Here is a 14,153-nt window from a genome sequence, read left to right on the forward strand (position 1 = left end):
GTCGAATGTGTAGGTTCGCGCGCTCAACTGTGCATGAAACGGAGTGGAATGCGGAAAATTAAGTATAGGAGGGTTGGGCTTAATCTTTGAATGTTTAAATATAGTTTAAGTGGAGCAAATTGTAACTAAGTTTTATTTTTCATTATTCTATTTATTTTGTACTTTTATAACATAAGATGCTTTTCAGTTTTGTAGCTGATTGTGACCAAATACCTTTTGTTTTTTATCAGCCATGCAAAAAATATGACCTATACAAGAGTGCATTCTGTTTACTGCTTAGTGCTTAATACACTATAGGAGGCTAGGGGACTAAATGCCGCTAGGTGGAACAAACTATGATTTGCACTACTGTCTGTTCAAAATAAAATTAAAGAAACCCAGCATTTTGGATTTGTTCCTTTGTCCGGTAACAAAGGGACACTGGTAGGGTCCAATTCTCACTATTAACTAGTTGCTTATTAGCATACATATTAATAAGATATTGGCTGTTTACTTAACAACTACCTTACTAACTATTAATAAGCAGTAATTAGTTGTTTATTGAGGCACAAGTCATAGTTAATAGTTAGTTAATATAGAGCATTGGACCCTAAACTAAAGTGATACCATTTATTGTACCGATTTATTGTGTTCTATTGTACCGAAATCATACCGAACCGTGATGCCAAAACCGGGTTACGTACCAACTTCTGTGAACCGTTACGCCCCTAATATATGTATTTTATGTATTACACAACTGTGTGTATATACATACACACAGATGTGGTCAGAATTACCCTTGGTAAATATGATCAAAGATGACTGTAAAAATAAATCTGCATTGTTTATCCTTTTGATCTTCAATTCATAAAATTAGCAAAAATCTAACCTTTCATTGAAGGAAAAGAATTGAAAGTGGGGGGAAATCACATTATGAAATAAATGTTTTTCTCCAAAACACGTTGGCCACAATTATTGGCACCCTTTTATTCAATACTTTTTACAACCTCCTTTTGCCACGATAACAGCTCTGAGTCTTCACCTATAATGCCTGATGAGTTTGGAGAACACCTGACAAGAGATCAGAGACCATTCCTTCATGCAGAATCTCTACAGATCCTTCAGATTCCCAGCTCCATGTTGGTGCTTCTTCTCTTCAGTTCATCTCACTCATTTTCTTTAGGGTTCAGGTCAGGGGACTGGGACGACCATGGCAGAAGCTTCATTTTGTGCTCAGTGACACATTTTTGTGTTGGTTTTGATGTTTGTTTTGGATCATTGTCCTGATGGAAGATCCAACCACGGCCCATTATTGGATTTCTAGCAGAAGCGGTCAGGTTTTGATTTTTTATCTGTTGGTATTTGATAGAATCCATGATACCATGTATCTGAACAAGATGCCCAGGGCCTCCAGCAGAAAAATAGGCCCACAGCATTAAAGATCCAGCAGTATATTTAACCGTGGGAATGGGGTACTTTTTATCCATCTGGTGGGTTTGCTGCCAAAAAGCTCTTTTTTTAGTTTCATCTGGCCATAGAAGCCAGTACCGTTTGAAGTTTCAGTCGTGTCTGACAACTGAATATGCTGGAGATTGTTTCTGGATGAGAGCAGAGGATTTTTCTTGAAACCCTCCAAAACAACTTGTGGGTATGTAGATGCTGTTTGATCATTTTTTTAGGCTTTCTGAGACTCAAGACTCAACTAATCTCTGCAATTCTCCAGCTGTGATCCTTGGAGAGTCTTTGGCCACTCAAACTTTCCTCCTCACCGTGCATTAGGACGATATAGACACATGTCCTCTTCCAGGCAGATTTGCAACATCTTTAGTTGATTGGAACTTCTTAATTATTGCCGTGATAGTGGAAATGGGGATTTTCAATGCTTTAGCTATTTTCTTACAGCCATTTTCTATTTTGTGAAGCTCAACAATCTTGATGCACATCAGAACTATATTCTTTGGTTTTACTCATTGTGATGAATGATTACGGGAATTTGGCCTTGTTTCCTCATGTTTATACTCCTGTGGAGCAGGAAGTCATGGCTGGACAGTTTCATGTTCATGATCACCCTGGTGTGCTACAAAAAATGTAAATATGAATGGGAATATACTTCAGAGATATTTTACTCAAAAAAAATTCTAGGGGTGCCAATAATTGTGGTCAACGTGTTTTGGAGAAAAACATTTATTTCATAATGTGATTTTCCCCCCACTTTCAATTCTTTTCCTTCAATGTAATTTTCTGTTCAATTTAAAGGTACCTTATGTAACTTTTGGCCCTCTAGTAGTTAAAAAAACAAAACTGCAAACATTTTGCGGAAGAACATTGTTTTGTTTGTGCTTCAGCTCTGCGTGACTGTGCGGATGAATATGGTTAACCTACTGCTCATAAAACATTCACTACTAGGCTTAAGAGATAAAACCAGTTCAGATGAAAAGGATTTCAAGCTGACTGAAGACGTTACTATAGCTTTACCCATTAATAGACACGGTTCTTCCTTGAAAATAAATTCCAGCACAGCGCTGCAACAACCATAATGAAATGACCCTTCACAATAAGGAATGCTTTACAATGAACTCTGTTTAAGAGCTACATATGGCAATTTATCTGTTCAATAAAATACCTAACTCACCTGTTGAGTAATAAAAACACCTTCTCTGCATAGCTAATACAACATTTCAAATCCCTCACTATCTCTGCAAAGCCAAGCCAATGTTGATTCTTGTTTTATTATGAGCTGTCAAGTTCTCTTTTTGCCAGCAGACTCTCCTTTGTTCTGTGTTTATTTAAAATGGTTGATTTCCTGGAAATTGGAGATTTAGCTGCTCCATGACAACCTTTCTCACTCGTTGTGACAACTAACCTATGCTACTTCCACACACTTCAAAGTAGCCAGAGCAACTTTTCTTTATATATGGATATGATGAGACACACACGGACGAGTGACATAAGTACGCAATTTCGCGTGAAAACCATCCGGTCAGGTCTTACATAGTGAATCAGGGTAAGACAAAAACATGTTTTGGAAGAAGGATTGATGGTGTATAATTGGTGTTCATTTTGAACAAAAACAAAAACAAAACAAAAAAGTCACATTGTGCACCGTTAAAGGGATAGTTCACCAAAAAATGAAAATTTGATATTTATCTGCTTACCCCCAGGGCATCCAAGATGTAGGTGACTTAGTTTCTTCAGTAGAACACAAATGATGATTTTTAACTTTTAACTTTTAACTGCCTTGCTCGTCCGGTTGGTGAGGTCTGAACGCGCTCTGACAACGGAAGTGATGTCTCGCACTCATCGAAGTATAAGTGCGAAACATCACTTCCGTCATCAGAACGCGTTTTTAGACCTCACCAACCGGATGCGCAAGGCAGTTGGACATAGTGGTGTTTTAGAGGTGAAAAATGATAAAAATACTGTTCGGTTTCTCACACAAACTGATCGTTTCGTGTCTTAGGACATCAATGTGTCGTCACGAGCCGCAGGGTTTGATTTGGATTTGTCTGTGCATGTTTTTTTGACTCTTATAGATGGAGTTACCATTGACAAGCATTATACGACTGACAGACCGCAACGGTTAGAGTTAAAAATCATCATTTGTGTTCTACTGAAGAAACAAAGTCACCTACATCTTGGATGCCCTGGGGGTTAGCAGATAAACATCAAATTTTCATTTTTGGGTGGACTATCCCTTTAAAGTTACATGTACTTAAGTTACACACTTAAGGCTTAAGTTTCTTTTTTTTAATATTCAACTAAAACTCAAAAATTTTAGTCTATTCTGCCTTTTTTTTTTTTTTTTTGTAGCTCATAACTCTGTCACCTGTAGGCTGGTGAAATGAACACTCTGTACTTCTCTGGAGTCTATTTATGGAGATGCAAGCTAAGCAGCGTTTCTATACACTGTCTGGAGGGCTTCTATAGCCACTGGAAGCTGAAAGGATCTAGACAGGCAGAAGTTGTTCTGAATGCCTTCAAGCCATCACAGCATGCTGGTCTTGCTTGTTAGTGCAGCTTTCTAAGGCACACATCACCATTACTATCGCTCATATTATGGCGTAGGGCAGTGGTCGGGAACCTATGGCTCGCGAGCCACACCTGGCTCTTTGACAAAAATCATGTGGTCAGGTCTCTCACCCTTTCCCAACAAATGATCGATAACAAATTCGACATCACTAGATATCAGCAATTCCTGTGTTGTAGAGCCTACCGAAGTTTATTAAAAGTTTATAATAATAATATATGTAAAGTTGTACCGGCCAAAGTGCGTGTTCAGTGATGTTAGCGACATCGCGAGTGTCACGACAGCAATTAACAAACCACTTAGGTTTCTATGATAACCTAGAGCTCCTGCTCTCAGATTCATTTTATTAACATTAACATTTTTGAACAGCAGCAAAAATCAAAAATTATGTAAAATAGTGACTGGACTGAAAAATATCATTTTATTGAAACTGGTGCTCTGCTGTGCCAAGAGACATTTCGAAACATTTCACCGGTTACTTTCGCTTTTGCCGCATAGACCTTTATGCCCTATAAATGTGTCGTATTTATATCTATGATAATCCGCGCAGCTTTCAGTGGGCGTGACTGTTGGCGTTATTAATAAAGAAACATGAATGAACGAGAAAGTAAAGAGCGGGATGTGCTTGGTATTAAAAAGGAAACGCAAAGCTGCGAAAGAGAACTGAATCCGCTACTGACAGGATGTTTCTGTGGACAAGCATAGTAGCCTTGGTCTTCGGTTGCGCGTCTAAACAGTCAAATACACACACAGGGTGTGTCTCAATCAGCTCCCGAGCTCGTGAATCAGTATATCGTGTACATGAATTCGGGCACTGGTAAGGACAGTTAAGGACGCTGGTTCACTACACATTGGGACATATATGACTCTATTTCCGGCGACTTGATAACATCCTCATTGTACAACATCAATACTGGTATTTATGAACAACAGCAGAGCTGATATCTTTCTGACATTACTTGTAATGTTATTTAGAGTACGTTATGATAAATTCTTTGCTTGTTATATAAACGTGCTGTGCAGCATTTCAGCCATAAATAAATTATAAATGTTAGCTAAATTATGTTCATTACCTGTCTAGTGATGTATGTTTATGCTGAAATATAATAAAATAATGGTTTGTATTTTTTAAAAACATCTATCACGCATCGTTATGTGTAGTGAGTTGGCTCACATGATTTAAGTTTCGCACTTCAGAACTTCCGTTTAGGGAGCATAGTGAGCATCAATGCTCACTGGTTTTCATGGTGCACTGTGGGATTTTTTAGGGAGCAAACATTTCAGTGCCCTGGAAGGATTCTGCGATTGAGACAGCCCTTAAAATGGCTGACTCCCTGACCAGTGCCCTGACTACTGAACTAGGGAGCTGATTGAGACACACCCACTGTCAAAATGCCTGCATTGGTGAGTATTCACATAAATGCAGTCGATGTAATCACTGTGCGTGGGTGTTGTTCTTCACTTGTTTCTCCTCTCTCTCTCTCTCTCTCTCTCTCTCTCTGTGTGTGTGAGAGAGAGAGAGAGTGAGAGAACTCTGAAGGGAATTTATGCTCCTCAGGTGGTAAATCAACCTCATATGAAAGCCCAGCACAATTAATTGTATATTGCAACTTATTTATTGTTTCTTGCATTTTTTTTTTTTTCTTATTTTTTCAAATAATATTACACTACATTATTTTCCTACAGGTTCCTGACCCTGGCATAGGGGTTTGTTCACACTCCTAATCCCAAGTATTACACTTTGGCAGTAAATAACAACCTAGTCTAACATAGCCAGACCTTTAGACTGAGAACAGAATGTCTGGACTCTATGGCAGTTTTTATTGGCCTGCGAGCCACAAACTTCACATACTTTTGAAAATCCAGTGTTAAGTTGATCCTGGTAAGCTTTCATTGTCGTTGTAAACACGACAGCGTTCTTTTTCCATGAGGGGGTTTGGCATCACGGCATTTGTTTCCAGGCGGACCGTTAAAGAATGTGATACAACACGTCTCCCGAACATGCTGCAGAACTCAACCAACCAGATGACGACTTTGAAATTCCTGAAGTGTTTCCAGTTAAGTGAACCATATGCATCAGACGTTCAGCCAACGGTCCGTGGGCGTGACGTCTGAGGCTGAGACTAATAACAACCTATCAACCAAGTAACAAAGTCCTGGCAACCCTAGCATCAAATTAACAAGTTTTGCGGTCACATGTTTATCAGAAACTAGTTTGTCTCTTATTTTTTCAGTGTGAAGACACCTCAGTGTCAGGACTGAGTGGGCATACTTGCAATAGAGCTTTGATTCAGAGCGCTAACATGACTGACCTCTGCTCCTCGCTTTTCGTCTCCTGTGAAATGCTTCTGGTGTCTTCTAAAGGCAAAAAAAAGGAGAGAGGGGTGTTAGAGGGCAAAGGTCACAGGAAGGAGAGCATGACAGAAATGAAAGGAAAGCCAGAACACCAGAAAGACGGAACACGAGATTGTTTGCGTACGGAACATTCATCATACGCCATTTCAATTATTGGTTCCTCCTTACAAATTGTGTTGTGACAGTAGCTTTAATAAACTGATAAAAAGGACCGTTCAAATTGAAAGCGAGAAGAGAGGACGACAGGTTCATGAATAGAGAGGAAAAGGAAAAAATCGGGAGCGAGAGATGAGAGGGGAGAGACAAGACACCTGACAGTTTGAAGGAAAGGGCGAGGCGAAAAAAAGACAGATGGGGTGAGTGAGAGAGAGAATGACAGAGGACGAAAGGAAAAGGGGCGAGATAAGGGAAGAGACGAAGGGAGGAAGTGACAGCTGCCGTGGAAAGGAGAGATGGCGGGATGATGCAGATGGCTGAGGAGGCAGCGAGCGAGATAAGAGAAAGAGAGAGAGATGGATTTAAAAGTGAGAAGTCATATTAGGATTCAGACAGTTCATCCCTTTTGCGCTGCGTGCTGTCGCTGAGAGTCGACCAGTCTAGGACACGCTGTCTAACAGTGCAAAGTAGAAACGGTGACACGCTGAGGAGTTTCGCTGTCGGTTACCTTTCAGGCTCCACCCTCTTTTTTTCCATCTGGCCAATAGAAAGCAGCTCAATGGATTTAGGAATAAAAGGAGGCCACCCACAACCAGGATCACCACGGCATAGACAGGAAGACCACGACCTGTTGAGGAGCAAGTGTTATTAAAAGAAATAAAAAAATATAAAATATACACTAGTTGCGTCCCAAATGACGCACTATACACTATGCACTTATATACTATGTACTTATGCACTATGTACTCATCCATGTAGTGTATGAATTTTATAAGTTTATTTGTCATTAAACATCGGAGTCTGATCTGCCCTCCCCCTCCGCAACGTAATAAAAGCTGCGACTGCTGAGTGCATAAAGTGTCCAACATTCCACACTTCATTTTTCCGTTAATTTAGTGCATCATCCGGGTATCTAAAGTGCACTTTTTCTTTTTGGAATTTTTTATGTGAACACACTACTCACACTATTTGTACTTAAAAACGTCATAGAATAGTGCATAAGTATGCAAATTGGGAGGCACCTACTGTTTTATTTATTTATTTTTTTCTTTTTGTTTTGTTTTTTTAAAGGGATAGACAAGTGACTTTTCAAGCTAAACACAAAAGAAGTTTTGTATTATTTTATTTTATTGCTAACTTCTGACAAATTAAAACCTGTCTGGACAGGAATGTCTGTAAGTGGTTGTATTAAAGGGTTAGTTCACCCAAAATGAAAATAATGTCATTTATTACTCACCCTCATGCCGTTCCACATCTGTAAGACCTTCGTTAATCTTCGGAACGCAAATTAAGATATTTTTGTTGAAATCCGATGGCTCAGTGAGGCCTGCATAGCCAGCAATGACATTTCCTCCCTCAAGATCCATTAATGTACTAAAAACATATTTAAATCAGTTCATGTGAGTACAGTGGTTCAATATTAATATTATAAAGCGACGAGAATATTTTTGGTGTGCCAAAAAAACTAAATAACAAGTTATATAGTGATGGCCGATTTCAAAACACTGCTTCATTAAGCTTCGGAGCATTATGAATCTTTTGTGTCGAATCAGCGGTTCGGAGTGCCAAAGTCACGTAATTTCAGCAGTTTGGTGGTTTGAAGCGCGATCCGAATCATGATTCGACACGCTGATTCATAACGCTCTGAAGCTTTATGAAGCAGTGTTTTGAAATCGGCCATCACTAAATAAGTCGTTATTTTGTTTTTTTTTGGCGCACCAAAAATATTCTCGTCACTTTATAATATTAATATAGAACCACTGTAGTCACATGAACTGATTTAAATATGTTTTTAGTACATTAATGGATCTTGAGAGAGGAAATGTCATTGCTGGCTAGGCAGGCCTCACTGACCAATCGGATTTCAACAAAAATATCTTAATTTGCGTTCTGAAGATTAACGAAGGTCCTACAGTTGTGGAATGGCATGAGGGTGAGTAGTAAATGACATTATTTTCATTTTTGGGTGAACTAACCCTTTAATACAACCAATAAAAATCACCCTGACACCAGTTGCTTAAAGGTAGTTGCAAAAACAGCTGAGAAATGTGTTAGTCTGACTCAGTTAGAGAATCATTTGTTTGCTACTTTGGTAGATATTTTGTGAAGCAATGCAATGACATTTTAAAGCATGACTTAAAAATTCAAATACTTTTGGGCAGAAGATACGTATATTAATGGCAGCTGTTCCATATATATGTTCATGAAGTTGAAAGATGTCATGGTTTGAATTTCCACAACTGCATCACTGTCTTGTTGGATTTGCTATTCTATATATCACTGTTTTCTAGAAGAGAACGTGTGACTACGGATTTGACACGCTCGAGTCATGCCTCGCCGCGTGAAAATACCTCCAATGCCACATGAACTAGTTTATTCACATAGACGAGAGACATTGATAAATCTCTCTCTGAAAAAAATCCCTCACACAGTATATCATTCCCAGATCAAACTGATGACATAGGAACTATCTAAGGAAATTGAAAACCCTAATGAATCTTTTCTACACAAACCCAATCAAAATGCAAAGCAGTATCAGGCGGACCTCGAATTTGCCGCAAGCTAATGTCAGTTTATTCCGTATCCCGAATCAAGGGTCAATAACTGCCACTGTATCCCATTAAACAGCACCAAAGCGTTCAGCCTGAGCAAAACTGCACCAAACCGCAGAAGAGAAAACATTGAGCCCCAAGGCTTTATAAAAGCACATGAAACAGGTCGGTAAAGGCCATGGAAACTGAAGTGCGAGCTGAGAAATTGATCTGAATTCTGGGGTGTCAGGCCTTTTCTACATTTGATAAATAGCAGCTGCAGTGAGCCGGAGGAGGAAATGCAGCACCTGCAAGTGCTGGGTCCTTGTCTGCTGGGGAGACCCCGTCGTCAGCTTCCTCCGCATCTGAGAGCGAGACAGAGACAAGGTAAATCACTTAATGCAGAGGTTACAGAGTGCGGTCACTTTGTTCTGCTCTGACCATGAGTCTAAGTTCAGAAAATCAAAACCAAATATTGATTCAAGCATTTTTCTTGTTTGCAATGTATGTAAAAACATGTTGTAGCACCTAAAACACCAGTCGGCATTAGAGTGGACGGCAAGTATATAAAGTGGAAAATAATGAATTCCACTAAAGGCACAGAGGTACCAATGTGTAAAATCAAAGATTATAGACTTAGTCTAGCTTGAAAAGTGCCATTGTAATATGTAAAGACTCGTGTCAGAGTAAATGGCATATTTAATTTGACAAATGAAATGAGGTACTTGAATGGACTGTACTCTCACACCCTTGTTTTCATTTGCATTAAATTACATACGGCTTAAAGTGAGAGCAGTACATATACCTACAAAACGGCCAAATGCTTTTTTTCATAGTCTAGTTATTGCTGAATGTTTTTCAAGCAAAAGCATATGCCATGGATTTGTTTTATTGGGGTTTTAGAGAAAAATGTACAAACTAACATGTTCTACTAGTTGTTATTTATCCTTAAAGGGTTAGTTTACCCAAAAATGAAAATTCTGTCATTTATTACTCACCCTCGTCGTTCCACATCCGTAAGACCTTCATTCATCTTCGGAACACAAATTATCTTTCTGATGAAGTCTGAGAGCTTTCTGTCCCTCCATAGAGATCCAACACAACTACCACTTTCAAGGTCCAGAAAGGTAGGAATGACATCATTAAATGTAACCCAAGTGGTTTAGCCTCAATTTTATGAAGCGACGCGAGTGCTTTGCGCAAAAAAATATAATTTACCACTTTACTTGCAAAAATATTGATCTGCAACGCACGTTCACGAGAGCTTCACGACACATGCATGTTGTGTTCAGACTCAACGCACATGCATCAACTCGCACATGTGCAAGTGTTCAAGAGAGCATCACGACGCATACGTGTTGTGTTCAGACTTGCGCATCAACTCAATGCACATGCGCGAGTGTTCACGAGAGCATCACGACGCGTGCGTGTTGTGTTCACTCGTGTGTCAACTCAACGCACATGCGCGAGTGTTCACGAGAGCATCACGATGCATGCGTGTTGTGTTCACTCGCGTGTCAACTCAACGGACATGTGCGAGTGTTCACGAGAGCATCACGACGCATGCGTGTTGTGTTCAGACTCGCGCGTCAACTCAACGCACATGCGCGAGTGTTCACGAGAGCATTGCGAAACATACGTGTTGTTTTCAGTCACGCGTCAACTCAATGCATATGCGCGAGTGTTCACGAAAGCATCACGACGCATGCGTGTTGTGTTTAGACGCGTCAACTCAACGCACATGCGCGAGTGTTCACAAGAGCATTACGACGCATACGAGTTGTTTTCAGTCACGCGTCAACTCAACGCATATGCGCGAGTGTTCACGAGAGCATCACGACGCATGCGTGTTGTGTTCAGACTCACGCGTCAACTCAAAGCACATATGCAAGTGTTCACGAGAGCATCACGACGCATGCGTGTTGTGTTCAGACGCGCGTCAACTCAACGCACATATGCGAATGTTCACGAGAGCATCACGACGCATGCGTGTTGTGTTCAGACGCGCGTCAACTCAACGCACATATGCGAATGTTCACGAGAGCATCACGACGCATGCGTGTTGTGTTCAAACGCGCGTCAACTCAACGCACATATGCGAATGTTCACGAGAGCATCACGACGCATGCGTGTTGTGTTCAGACGCGCGTCAACTCAACGCACATATGCGAATGTTCACGAGAGCATCACGACGCATGCGTGTTGTGTTCAGACTTACGCGTCAACTCAATGCACATGCGCGAGTGTTCACGATAGCATCACGACACATGCGTTTTGTGTTCAGACGCGCGTCAACTCAACGCAAATGCGCGAGTGTTCATGAGAGCATTATGAAACATACGTGTTGTTTTCAGACATGCACGTCAACTCAACGCACTCAACACTCAACGCACGTTTTGTGTTCACAAGAGAGCTGACATTGTTGCATGAACATGCCTTGTATAATATTATTTTGTAAATAAAGTGGTAAATTTTTTTTTTTTTGCGCAAACAAAGCACTCATGTAGCTTCATAAAATTAAGGAGGTTAAACCACTGGAGTCACATGGAGTACTTTAATGATGTCATTCCTACCTTTCTTGACCTTGGAGTGGTAGTTGTGCTGGATCTCTATGGATGGACAGAAAGCTCTCAGACTTCATCAAAAATATCTTCATTTGTGTTCCAAAAATGAACAAAGGTCTTACGGATGTGGAACGGCACAAGGGCATTTTTGGGTGAACTAACCCTTTAAAGTGACAGTTCAGGCAAAAATGCTTTTGAAATTTCCATGCAATTACAGTGAATGGGGACTGAAGCTTTCACTCTTCAAATAAGATACAAAATTTACATTTAATGCATAGTCAATTTTAAAGAAACACTTTACTAATGTTCAAAAGTTTGGGGTTGTAAGGCCCGCCCAATCGGCCCAACAGCGGTTTTCCCACAGGACGGGGAAGGTTTCTTGCACGTTCGGTCTTTTCAGTGTGGCAAAGTAGTTTAATTCCAAGTAAACTTTTACCTGACTCCATTTTATTATGACCTCGAATTTAGTTTAGAATGTAGAACTGATTATTGGTCATTTCTATAATAGTTTAGCTACACATATGATTATTCTATTTAACTCTTTACTCTTACTGTACTCGTTAATTCGGATTCTTATAACGCTTTGAGTCTCGCACTGGCTGGGTATATGATCTCATATACACAAACTCGTCAGTCTTGGTCATTAGACAGAGGCGATGACTATTACTTTTAGACGCCGCACCATGCTTGCTTATTTCTAAAAGTATGTTATTTAGTCCCAATAGATCTGAACACACTGAATTAAAGCAAGACTATATCTAACCAGAGGTCATGACCATTACCATAGAACCAAGCTGACCAATCTAACTTTTCTAATGGTAACTTTATTTAATCATGCTGTGGTTTCCCCTGTAAACTTAGTTAGAATAATATTACAATAATCAGAGGTTGAGGCTCACCCTATTCAGATTGGTCCGACAGCCCTATGTTGTTCTGAACGGAATGGTTCTGAACCATTATTAGCCTACACAGTCTAAGTATACATAACTAATGCCAATGTGTTAGTCGGAGCTCTAAAATATCAGTTGGTGTGCCCCACTGCTCCACCTAAACTGTACTTTAGTCCGTTACTAACCTGAGCGTAGATTTGTGGGATTATGGATTTATAATCTACTAGAGTCAATAATTTCAGAGTAAGTCAGAATAAAGTCAAATATAACAATTTATTAGTCAGGTAAATGTATCATGCCAATTACATAATCAATTCCATACAAAACATCAGATGCTCAGAAACAGAATAAAAGATGCATACCTGACATTAGAAAATGCACATTGCTGAATGTCCTGGACATTCAGCAATGTGGGCTGATCTGATTACAGAATTGCGCCCTGAGCCTCCTGCAACATCTCTTTAAATATTCAGACCAAGACAGAAACTTCTTTCTAATGGAAACATGAGTTCACAATGGGAATTTGCATTAATCAGGGTAGTTTACACCTTTTAGACTGAGTAGACTGAGTAATTTACACCTTTTGGGGACAGAAGGCCATTTGCATGAAAGACCCTGTGAAGGTGGACACACCCATTACAGAGAGCAAAATATCTCTAAAATCTTTAAACCTTTATTACCTTCTGGTTTACTTCTGTGGGAATGAGACCTTTGTACCAGTCGCACTGAGACATTTCAAATGATATCAAACATGTATAATGTTGTATGATAACTGTTCACATTAAACCATATAGATTTTGGGTGAATCCAGGTCATCTCCGCTTGTAGAGAGAAGAGATGGGGGAAGAGGGGGTGAAGGAAGGGAAATGTAGATTAAGGCAATGCTGAGGTGTGATTGACTCGGTGTGATTGCGTCTCGGATGGGGATGCTAATTTTGGAAGAGAGAGTTCAAATGTTAATTTCCTTTGTTTTCTCAAAGAGTAGCCCTCTCTTGGTCCAGACAGTCCGGCATCAGTCTTACAGGGTAAATAAGGAATTAATACTTTTCTTCAGCAAGAAGAAGTGCATTAAATTAATCAAAAGTGCATCAAAAGTAAAGACATTTATAATGTTACAAAACATTTCTATTTTAAAATGCCTTTGAACATTCTATTCATCAAAGAATCTTGGAAAAAAGCACTATAAAAATTATACATCGATAATAATAATAAAAGTTTCTTGAGCAATAAATCAGCTTATTAGAATGATTTCTGAAGGATCATGTGACACCGAAGACTGGAGTATTGATGCTGAAAATGCATATAAATAAGTAAAATTACATTATCAAGTATATTTAAATAGAAAACAGATATTTTAAATTCTAATAATATTTCACAATATTACTGTTTTTAATGTTTTTTGATCAAATTAATGCAGCCTTTATGAGCAGAAGAGAGAAGAATTTTGGTCTGTTTTTCACAGAAAGCAACTATGTTTTTTTTTTTTTAAGATTACCTTGGACATTCTTAAAATATCTCAGTTTGTGCTCCGAAGAAGAAAAAAATATGGGTTGGTTATGACATGAGAGTGAGTAAAATTTCCCTTTAAATAACTCATAACTATTAAATAACTAAGGTTTGTCATTTCTACTGTCAGTGAACTCTGTGGCAG

At 39.4% G+C, this 14,153-nt stretch overlaps 1 protein-coding gene across 3 annotated transcripts in view; it reads right to left on the minus strand.

The window, feature by feature from the left end:
- The window catches only part of nphs1 (NPHS1 adhesion molecule, nephrin), a 148,171-nt gene that overhangs the window by 45,449 nt on the left and 88,569 nt on the right, over nt 1–14,153 (minus strand). For all 3 annotated transcript variants that reach the window (XM_051862610.1, XM_051862609.1, XM_051862608.1), the window contains exons 25-27: nt 9,357–9,413; nt 7,026–7,145; nt 6,319–6,364 (exon numbers count right to left, since the gene is read on the minus strand). In XM_051862610.1, the coding sequence (XP_051718570.1) occupies nt 6,319–6,364; nt 7,026–7,145; nt 9,357–9,413 (223 nt within the window). The remainder of the gene's footprint in view (nt 1–6,318; nt 6,365–7,025; nt 7,146–9,356; nt 9,414–14,153) is intronic.

This window comes from Ctenopharyngodon idella, chromosome 15, assembly GCF_019924925.1.
Source record: "Ctenopharyngodon idella isolate HZGC_01 chromosome 15, HZGC01, whole genome shotgun sequence".
In the NCBI taxonomy this organism is placed as follows: domain Eukaryota; kingdom Metazoa; phylum Chordata; class Actinopteri; order Cypriniformes; family Xenocyprididae; genus Ctenopharyngodon; species Ctenopharyngodon idella.